This window comes from Peromyscus leucopus, chromosome 2 (assembly GCF_004664715.2).
Source record: "Peromyscus leucopus breed LL Stock chromosome 2, UCI_PerLeu_2.1, whole genome shotgun sequence".
Taxonomy (NCBI): domain Eukaryota; kingdom Metazoa; phylum Chordata; class Mammalia; order Rodentia; family Cricetidae; genus Peromyscus; species Peromyscus leucopus.
Window position 1 is genome coordinate 127898627 of NC_051064.1, and position 10961 is coordinate 127909587.

General features: G+C 48.7%; 1 protein-coding gene across 2 annotated transcripts; it reads left to right on the forward strand.

Moving 5' to 3' along the window:
* Positions 1-2703: 2703 nt before the first annotated feature.
* Smim12 (small integral membrane protein 12) lies at positions 2704-6364 on the forward strand. Of its 2 annotated transcripts, none has more exons than XM_028861627.2 (2): positions 2704-2811; positions 5491-6364. In XM_028861627.2, exon 2 carries the CDS (start codon positions 5496-5498, stop codon positions 5772-5774), a length of 279 nt encoding a protein of 92 aa, XP_028717460.1. In that variant the 5' UTR covers positions 2704-2811; positions 5491-5495; the 3' UTR covers positions 5775-6364. The 2 variants fall into 2 exon arrangements, with proteins under 2 accessions (XP_028717460.1, XP_037058836.1); XM_037202941.1 differs by lacking the exon at positions 2704-2811 and adding an exon at positions 2965-3455.
* The last annotated feature ends 4597 nt before the right edge of the window (positions 6365-10961 follow it).

A 10961-nucleotide genomic window follows, 5' to 3' on the forward strand; every position in this document is an offset into this window, starting at 1 on the left:
GTGGGGCAGAGGCTTGGAAGGATGACTGTGTTGGGAATGACTGGAAAAGCAAGCTACAGCAAGATGACAGATCAGGACAGGGTTGGATGACTTGGCCAAAGGGATCCATGGGCTAACCCAGAGATTCCAGTGTTTTATTTAAGTTTGTCAATGATCCTTTGGCCAAAGGAATAGACACAGAGTGGAGGGGCGGTGGGAGGGTGAGGAGCTGCTAATGTAATAATAAAGAGAACATAGCACTTTAGCAGATGATCCAAGTTGGGTTCCCAGCACCCATGTCTCACAACGTCCTGTATCCTCAGCTCCAGGGGGATCTGATACCCTCTTCTGACCTCTACAGGTGCCTGTGCTCATGTCCAGGTAAGAGGTAATGGTGTTGATTTTGAGGGGTAGTTAGGAAGCATAATACTGTAGGCTTGATTTGGGGAGTGACGGAAAGAGCAAACTTGAAGATATTACACAGATTTTTCTGTTAATGAAGAAGGAATGCCCCAGTGAACATCGCGGGAAGATTCATGAATCTGGGGAATACTTAACATGTCAAGAAGCACTACCAACACTTACCTGAGATGCCAAGAACTATGGTGCTTTCTGCACATTAAGATGGTTTAAAACAACAACCCCAGAGGATGTCTTAAAGTTTTCTTTTTAATTGCTTTTATTTATGTGAGTGTGTGAGGGGGAGTCACATGCCACATGCCACAACTCTGTGGGGAGGTCAGAGGACGACTTTCAGGAGTTGATCTTCTCCTTCTGCCACGTGGCTCCTGAGGATTAAACTCAGGCCATCAGCTTAGTGGCAAATACCTTTATCTGCTGAGCCATCTGGCCAGCCCAAGGGTATCTTCTTAGTGTCTTTTTTAAAAAAATACAAATAGGGCTATAGAGGTGCTCAGTGGTTAGAGAACATAGCACTTTAGCAGATGATCCAAGTTGCGTTCCCAGCACCCATTCTGACAGCTCACAACGTCCTGTATCCTCAGCTCCAGGGGGATCTGATACCCTCTTCTGACCTCTACAGGTGACTGTGCTCATGTGCACATACCACAACCCCCATATACATACACACAATTAAAATCCTTTTTTAAGGATTGTATCTTTTTTTCAGATTAACAGGCCACAGAGTCAGGATTTGAATTCACAACTAATTTCAAAGTTAGGGATTTTTTTTTAATTTTTATTTTTTAGACAGCATCTCAGCATGTAGTTCTGGGTGATCTGGAAGTACTAAGTAGACCAGGCTGGCTTCAAACTCACAGAGATTCACCTGCTTCTGCCTCTGGCATGCTAGAACTGAAGGCATGCACGACTATGCCCAGCTTCCTCCTACCCCCGTTGATACAGACTCTTGGTATATAGCCAAGGTTGACCTTGAGCCTCGTGACCTCCCAAGTGCTGTGATTTCATCTTAAGTTGGGGCTCTGTGCTTCCTCAGGTCTGCTGGAGGGAGCTTCTATTCATTGTTAAGATACAGCCTGAGGCTCTGTCTGAGGCTCTCTGTCTTTCCAGGGAGTGCCCACTGACTTCTTTGCAGGGCTGATGGTGCCCTCTGTTACGGCATTTCTTAGATTGCTGACATTTTTGTGGGCCTACCTGCTTCCTCTTCAGGCAGAAAACTCCCGAGGGCAGTCTATCTTGTATCTCCAGTGTCTAGCATGTAGAACGGCTGACTAAACGCCAGCCTGCGTTCTAGACAATTCTGACCTCGTCTCTTCTCTTCCTTTTCAGTGCACAAGTAATCAAGTTCTGCTAATTACAGTTGCTAATTTCTGGCAGCTTTTTTCTTCCCATCTTCACTCTCAAGGCTTAGCTTTGGGCTTTTTGATATAAAATGGGAAGAACCTGTAAGGACAATGCAGTGTAGAAACTTCCTACGGAAGCACCCATGACCTTGAAAAATGACTCACAGCTGACTTGTTAAGGGAAAGTGAGCAGACCATTCCAGGTAGATGAAAGAACATGGAAAGACACAGGCTCAGAAAGATGATTTGTTTTTAGCATGTATTACTAGTAAGGAGGCTTGCCAGATTGAGATCGGTGCCGGGAGGTGGGGAAGGCAAGACCATGTTGCGGCACTAAAGAGCTTGGGCATGAGGCTTTTCCTGTATGTGATAAATTATATGTCTGTTCAGGGAGAGTGGAAACATGGAGAAGAGCGGATGCTTGTATCAGAGGGTCTTCTATAAATGCTTCACTATCTTTCAGCTATTTGTAGACACACCATAGCTACCATCTAGTTCCCTGATTTTGGTATGCCTGGCACAGTACTTACATACGTGATATTATCTAACCCTCACAACATCCTTGCCAATATGGGTGGTATTAATGCTGTGCAGATGAGGCTCAGACAGATTAATTAATAACGTTCCTAAAAACACACAGCCTGAAAGCACAGACCGGAAGAGGTTTTAAAGCACTAGATTATCCTCTCTGGAGGTCAGGGGTTGGGTTTTCTGTTTCGACCTAGGTCTCAGAAGATGCCTAATGAACTTCAGTTTGATCAATGAATACGTGACTTCACTTTTCTCCGCTAGAAAAGCACGGCGGCAACGTCTCTTTGGGGAGCCTCCAACCGCCAGGGGGCGCTACATTCACCTCCGTTCATCCCAAGAGAGAGGCGGATGCCTGGCTTCCTTCCTCTTGTCGCTTGACCGGAGCTCAGCCAATCGCCGCTCTCCGAGAGCGCCTGGACGCCAGTGGGCGGGGCCTCGGGCGACGCCCCACGGGCCCCTGGGAGCAGCGACGTCCGTGTTGCTCCCGGCTAGCGGGCGCAGCGCGGGGCCGGTCCGGGGCGTGCCGGCTGGGCCGCAGGTGAGTGCCTAGGGCCGAGGGCGCCCCTCTTCCCTGGATCGCCCGACACGGCTCGCACGGGGACGGCTCCTGGCCATGACCTCCTAGTCGAGGGAGGCGTAGTCTCCGTGGCCGTCCCGGCTCCGGCCAGCTCTAGGTGCCGCCGTCAGAGCTTGTCCGCCTCAGGCACCTGCAGGCCAGAGGGTGACGAGGCCACGCGTGTGGTGTAACGGGACAGGGGACCGGGAGCTGATGACCCTGACCTCTAGCGCTCTCATCCCCAGACCTGACAGGGGTAGCTGTCAAGGCTGGTTCTTCCACCTTCTTGGACCTCTTCCGACTGTTCTCGAATTTGGAGTGTCGTTTCCGGTGGGACCAGCCCAAGGACAGGTTTCCGGGCGGCCCAGTTGACCCGTACCTGGACTCTTTGGCAGGCTCCCCTGCATGCTGGGCTGGAAACAGGCGTCAGCATTTGCGAGACGCTCCTGCTACTTACGTTTTGATCCCCTAGGGATGACTTCACGAAGTGTAGCTGCTTGTGATGGTATTCCTGCTCCTTTGTGATTGTGGCTGGAAGACTGCTTTAAGTCTTGCGTTAGCGACTTGTTTATGCTGCCTGTGGTTCAGTCGATCAACAACTTTCTTTGGAGCTCTTTGCCAGGCAGGTTAGCAGGGGGGTGGGAAGAGACATAGCGCATAGGACGATCCGGACATCCTTGGTCCTTAACTTCCTGGAGCTTCAAGGAGTTTTGAGAGATGTAGACAAGTAGGATAAGCTCACACAATGCCTATCACAGAGAAAATGGTTGTGCTGGATATGTGGATGACTGGAATACAAACAGGACCATATATGTAGGAGAATAATAGTTATAGACTGGTACTTAAGACAAATTGGAACATTGAATGGAGAGTCGCTATTTAGGGATACTCTGAAGAACTTGCACCTGTAATCATAAACGCGTGGGAAGTGGAAACAGGAGGATCAGCAGTTAGAAGTCATCCTCAACTACATTGAGGGTTTGAGGCCAGGTTGGATGACTTGAGAACCTGTCTTAAAAATAAAAACTTAACAAGGCAGAAAATAGAGTGGAGAAGTATTGGATTTGGTGTTCTTTGGGGGCTCCTCTCTTTCTTAATGTGTACACTGTAGGTTTTGAAAATCTCTTAGTATAACCTTAGAACGCACAAGAAAGGAAGTCTTTCAATGTAATGAAAAGCTAAGCTAATGAGGAGCTACAGGAGACACTGCCTACATCTGTGGTTTGAACAGACACCATACACACACATCTGCCCAGGCTTGGCCTCAAAACCAGTGGGCCTGCTGCTTGTAGTGATTTTGGCAAGCTAGCATAGTGTCTTTGAGCCACTGTGGCCTTAGCCAGGCATTTGGGCAAGTAATTCCTACATCATAGAGGTATTGTGAAGGCCAGGTGATGACCAGGGGGCTACTGTGGTGTACAGGGCCTGGTGTCAGGTCGAAGGACCAGGAAGAGAAGCCTGAGTCTGCTGTAGTTCGGTCCACATGTAGTCTCAGGCCCACAAGACCTCCAGTCCCTCCAAAGAGAATCAGAACCAAAGGGAGACAGGGAGAGCCATGGAATCCTCTGTGAGGTTTGGATGTCTCACCCTAGAGCAGAGAGACAGCGGTGTCGGAGCAGTAAGCACAAGTGTCCTAATGCTGGTGACTAAGGAGTGACTTTGAGGATGAGAGGTCATCGGATGTGTGAAGTGCTTAGCTCAAGGCCCAGCTTGGAATTAGTGCTCAGTCGATGGTGATTATCATCATTAGCTCATTGCCAATGGCCTTTTACGATTGTAACAGTACTTAAATAATGATATAAATAGTCATTTAATAGTGGTAATCATTTGCGACTAAGTGGCCATTTGAATGAGTGGGCTTGTATATTACTTTGGTATTTCATTGCAGAAGGCCCTGGGGGCAGCTCCACAATTTTTGTTATTTTTATTTCACAGTGTTTTCCACAGGGACTTTTCAAGTGTTAGGGTTCTAGGGCATCTGGAGTACTGTATTCACTTGCGATATTTTCAGGCGCTTTCTGTGCAAGTGTGAGGATGTGAGTTGGTTGACAATAGTGTGTTTTGAGGGTGTTTTGACCAGGATTTGCTAACTACAGGTTACTGTCATTGTTAGAAAAGCCCAGTCCAGAATAGGCTTAAAACCCTTATCTATATTTAGTCCAGGGTAGTTAGGTAATGGATCATAGTTTTGGGCTGTTTAAATAAGTCCCTTGTACTTTACCCAAAGAAAAGGAACTGCTCATTATCAGAGAGTCAGAATTCAGAGTGTGTGTGCGTGTGAAGTTTCACAGAGCAGAGAAAAGACTTCTTTTCCCTTCCTGAAATGTTGAAAGACTGGAGGGGGGGCCTGAGGTCACACCAGGTTTGAAGCTCCATTAGGTGACACTCGGAGGTTCCTCGCGGGCAGCTCCTGCATGCAGGAGTGCAGCATAGTTCGTGGAGGTTTTACCTCCTTCCGAAACCGTCCACTCTTCACAACTTCCTCGAGTGTTTCAGGACCCAGCTGTCGCACAAAGCACAGGGGCCGCTTGCTGCTCTGTGGGGTGGCTGCTCAATGGTTAGTGCCAGGCTGTCAGGTAGGCAGAGCGCCCAGTGGGCCGTCCCCAGCTGCTGGGGCGGGGGATGCTCGTTTCTCCCCAGCGCTCTCTCTCTCCTCTGCAGATGTCATGTGGCCTGTGCTCTGGACCGTGGTGCGGACCTATGCCCCATATGTCACCTTTCCTGTGGCCTTCGTGGTTGGGGCTGTGGGCTACCACCTGGAATGGTTCATCAGGGGAAAGGACCCTCAGCCTGTGGAGGAGGAGAAGAGCATCTTGGAACGTCGAGAGGACCGAAAACTGGATGAGCTGCTAGGCAAGGACCACACGCAGGTGGTGAGCCTTAAGGACAAACTGGAATTTGCCCCCAAAGCAGTCCTGAACAGAAACCGTCCAGAGAAGAATTAATGGAGGGCCCAGGTCCCTGCCGCCATGTCGACCCAGCTTCAGAACATACATCTGATTTGCTTTGCTGCTCACTCCGGCCCCTTCTGCACCCCACAGCCACACACACATACTGGTTGGCCCTTTATGGCTGTCCAGCTGCAGCAGTAGGGGCCGACCAAGAGGAAGACTGCGTCCGTTGAATGGGCTGTCTCCATGACAGTGCAGGCTTCTGATCTTACCTGGGAGCCCAGCCCAGGGGAATGAACACTGCTCTCAGGCTCCCTGGGGAGGGCCGTGGCCTCAGCTGGGAATGGTTGGGGTTTGTTGTTGCCATTAGGAGGGGCACCTCCATGTCTAGTTCTACTTTTTGCACTGGAAAGAATCAGAAATCTCCCTGGCTCCCTTGATGGGTTTTTCCTATTCTCTGGTACATGTGTCCCTTTATCGGCTCAGGAGTAGATTCTCAGGGGAAGGAAAGCATGTTTCTGCTGTGGGGAGCTCAGGCTGTTGACCTTGGGGCAGAAGGGGTGTACACCTGGAGATAATCACTGTCTTCCCCTCTTCCTCACTGTGTAGCGAGAACCTCCATTAAAGTGGCACCGGAGACACAGTGATGGAATTCTGTCTTCTGGATGGGGTCTGGGTTCTCCTAGAATTCCTGCAGGCATTGGGGGTATGACATCAGTAGTGTCTGTGGACTTCCAAGACTGAACGCAGCTGGAAGCTGTGTTTTACTGAGTGCTAGCTGAGGCTCCTGGAGGCACAAGTCCCCAAGAGTCTTTTGATCATGGTTGCATGAGGCTGCAGCAGCTCCAGAGTCTGAATTGGTAGCACACGCACTCAGAGATGTTTGCACATTAAAGAGATTGGGCAGGAATGGGGAAAGGTCACCACACACTATCAGGGCTCCAGTGCAGATGATGGCCACACTTTGTTGTCTCCACTGACGTCTGTGTGGGTTTTTAAAATTTGCTTTGTTTTGAAACAGGGTCATTATGTAAGCATGACTAGCCTAGAACTCATCCCGTAGGCCAGGCTAGCCTCAAACTCACAGAAATCTGCCTGCCTGTGCCTCTCAAGAGCTGGGATGGAAGGCGTGCGCCACCCCACCTAGCTTTCTGTGTAAGTTTTAAAGAGTTCATGGCTATACTTTTCGTTACTTTTACAGATTGTTATTTTCCAAACATTTGGTGGTTGGCATTGTTTGGGAGAGTGGAGGTTGCTGAGATGGAACTCGGAGCCTCACACAAGCTAGACAATCGCTGAGCTACATTCTCGGCCCTCCTCTTTTCAGTTTTTTCTTATGAGACGGCCCTGTTAGGTTGCCAGGATGGTCTTCACTCCTTGGCCCTCCTGCCTTGCCTCTGCCCCATGAGTAGCTGGGGTTATGGGCTTGCACTACGAAGATGGACTTCATCATTGCTTGCTTGCTTTTTTCTAATAGGTTTTTTTTTTTTTTTTTAAAATTATTTTGTTAAGCAGTGGTGGTGCATGCCTTTAATTCCAGTACCCAGGGCGGCAGAGGCAGGCGGATCTCTGTGAGTTCAAGGCCAGCCTGGTCTGCAATTTGAGTTCCAGGACAGCCAGTGCTATACAGAGAAACCTTGTCTTGAAAAACAGAATTATTTTATCATTTTATTATGTGTGTGGGTGTTTGGGCTGTGTGTAAATCTACACCATGTGCAAGCCTGGTGTCCCATAGAGGCCAGAAGGAAGTGTCAGATCCCTTGAAACTGGAGATGTGGATGGTTGTGAGCTGCTGTGTGGGTGCTGGGACTCAAACTCGGGTCCTCTGGAAGAGTAGCTGGTGCTCTTAACCACTGAGCCCTCTTTCCAGCCTGTGTTTCTAAACTTTGTAGAAATTTATATATATATATACTTGTGTGTGTGTGCGCACCACAGTGTACCTGTGGAGTTTGGAAACTGGTTCTCTCCTATCATGTGGGCCCTGGGAACTAAATGCAGGTCATTAAGGTTGGCAAGTAGGTACCTTTACATGCTGTGCCATTTTTTTCAAGCCCTTATCATTGTTTTTGTTGGTTTGTCTTAATATTTGCTTGTGTGTGTGCATATAATGTGCTGGTGCCCATTGAAACCAGAACAGGGTGCTAGGCCCCTGGGGCTAGAGTCACAGATGATTGTGAACCATCTGATTCTGGGTGCTGAGAACTGAACTCAGGTTCTCTAGAAGATGTGGCGCTTAACCACCGAGCCGTCTCTCCAGCCCCCTTCACCACTGTTTTTAGTAGCTGTGCGGTTATGGACCCATCAAGTGAAGCTAGAGCAAAAGCTGACTCTAAAGTTCCCTGATTGCTGGATATGGGTATTGTTCTTATTCACGAGTTTAAATCCTGCAATGACTGTCTAATGTAAGGTTTCTCCTGCATTTTGGAGTCAATGGTAGGAACATTCAACTTGGTTGAAGTGGGTCTCCATGCATAATACAAAACACCTTTCCAAAAGAACTGAAGTGATGTTACCACTCAGGATGTTACTGGGGAGGCTGTAGAGAGAGGGAGAGCAGAGGGCTGGAAGAAGCAGGTGGCTAACCCAAGTGAGCAAAGAAAGCATAGTGGGCATTTATTTAATTAAGCATGAATCTGTCTCTAAATGAGGAAGGTGCCACAGCTGCCTATCTTAGGAACCATCTCCCCAGAGGTCTGTTGGATGTTATCAGGCGGAGAAACCAGCTATGGAGTGGGTATCCTGGGAAGAGGGGCAAATGCAGTCAGTAGCTTCCCCTCTGGGCCTAAGAGGATTGAGTTGTGGCTCGAACATGTCTGATAGGGAGTTTTAGAAGCAATTGAGTACCACCCAAGGAAGGATGAAAAGATTGGTTCTGAAAGCATCAGCTTAAGCTCAGCTTTGGCCAGCTCTGGCTAGGCCAGTGATGTGCCTCATTAATAGCCTAGTGCTGCCACTCTGTGGCTGTTCTGAGTATTGCCTGGTCTGTGACTGCCCTGCTGGGCAAAACTTGAGTCAGTGTTGATGCCTGCAGGGGGCAGTCAAGAGACAAATGAGTGACTGGGCTGGCCAGGCTGGAGACTGGAAACCACAAGTTGGTCAGTAGGGGGCAGTAAAGATCCAGCTTTCCACACGTGCTCACACACCGGCACCAGGTTTTCTGTATCTCCTCCCCAGAAGATGCTAGAAATTGAATGGAGTTTTCCTTGTTATTCCTGTCTGTAGAACCCATTTTATAAATAATGACAACTCATTAAAGAAAATATGGGGCTGGACTTTCAGTTCAGTTGGTAGAGTGCCTGAGTACCCATGTATGAAGTCCTGGGTTCTGTCTTTGGCACCATGTAAACAGGGCAGTGGTGGGGGGTGTGGCTGTCCTGTTCTCCGTGGGTAAAGGCTCTCGATGTGCAATTTGGTGACCAGGATTCAATCCCAGGAACACCAGCAACGGTGGACAGGAAGAACCAACTCCACAAAGTTGTTCTCTAACTATCCCCTGTGTTGTGCTGTGGCATGTACACACAATGCACATACACACACACACACACACACAAATAGTAAAAAAATATATTTAAAAGTTCAAGGCTTGTCTACACAGCAAGTTCAAGGCCTGGAATACATGAGATGCTGTTTTACAACAACAAAAATAACCAAAAATTAAAAGTGAGGGCCAGCAAAATGGTTCAGTGGGAAAAGGCACTTGCCACCAAGCCTGATGACCTGGGTTTGATTTTTGAAACCCATGTGTTAGAAGGAGGGGGACCAGCTTCCATGAGTTGTCCTCTGGTTTCCACATGCAGAATGTGGCAAGTGTGTTTACACACACAATAAATAAAAAGTATAATTAAAATATTAACAAAACCCAAGCTTGCCAATTCGTGACCTCTCAAAATGCTCTTCTTAGGGTGGGGGTGTAGTTCATGTGGTCCAGGAGGTGCCAATGCTAACACGACATGAAAGAAAGTTGCCTCCCCTAATAAGATCTAAGGGGCATGCATTTTTACTATCCCAGAATTGGACTCCCGTGACAACACGTTTGGAGCCAGGTGGGGCAGAGAAGCTGAGGCAGGAGGATGGAAAGCCTTGGCCACATAACTAGCTTGAGTCTAGCCTGATTACACGTGAGACCTGTGTCAAAAATCAAAGCAAATCACCATCCCACAAAGAAAAAACAAAAACAAAAAACACCACGTGCCTGAGCGTGTACAGTTCAGTACAGCCTGGGTAAAACGCTGAAGGGTGGAAAGAAAGCCACAAACAACAAAAAGGTTTTTCCATAGACGTTTCTAGATTTTTCAGATATTTTAGAATAACCCTGTCCCCATGGGTACACCTCCTACCCGTGCCTGGCCGAGGAAGACCTATCTTTGGAAATCCAAGTGTTCCCTTCTTCCAGCTTTACTTTGTGCCTACTTTTAAATAATTTCATTTCCTGGGGCGTGTCCTTGCTGAATTTCTGTCTCCAGTGAGTCTATTAATATTCTCAGCTAGACCTTCCTTTCCCACGGGCTGGCTGAGGTCTCTGACTGCTGTAATGGTGGAAAGATGGTACCTACCCTCTTGCCTCTGTGCAGGTGACGGTTTTAAGTAGCAGGGCTTCTCTGCATGCAGGCCAAATACAGGTCAGGGTTGCTGAGATGAGCAAGGCATGGGCCGGCTTTCTTGGTGAATCATGTTTGCTGATTCACCTTGGAGACGTGTGAATCGTGTCTTTTGATTGGCCCAGCAGTCAGGGTTCATTGAGATACGTTACAAATGGTGGTTCTTGGAACTCTTTGCTTGCTCCCCACCCTTCCCTGGGTCTTTCCCCAGCCCTGTGATGACTTTGGAGCAGGGTGATTCCTGTCTGAGTGTAGCAGGACTGACTTCTGTCCCCTCGGGCTCACCGGTGCTTTTCCACTCTCTGAACTCTTTTCCTGTGTGTGTTGGCTGTGTTAGCACGAGTCGGCTGGGCAGCTGCCAGGACAAGCCTGCCAGGGAAACCTGGGACTTTTGTCAGCTTCTCGGGGGGCCCTGGGTTGACGAGGCTGTTAGGGGACTGAGATGGGGGGAATTAGCGTCTCAGTGTCTGGTTTGGGAACCGGGCCGTCAGAGTGAAAAGGCTCGTAGTGTGTGTATGCGTGTACATGTGTGTACGGGTGCATGTGCACCTGCTTTCGTGTGTGGAGGCCAGAGGTCAACATCAGATAGCGTCCTCATTCACTCTCCACTTTATCTGAGATGAGGTTTCACAAGGAACCAGAG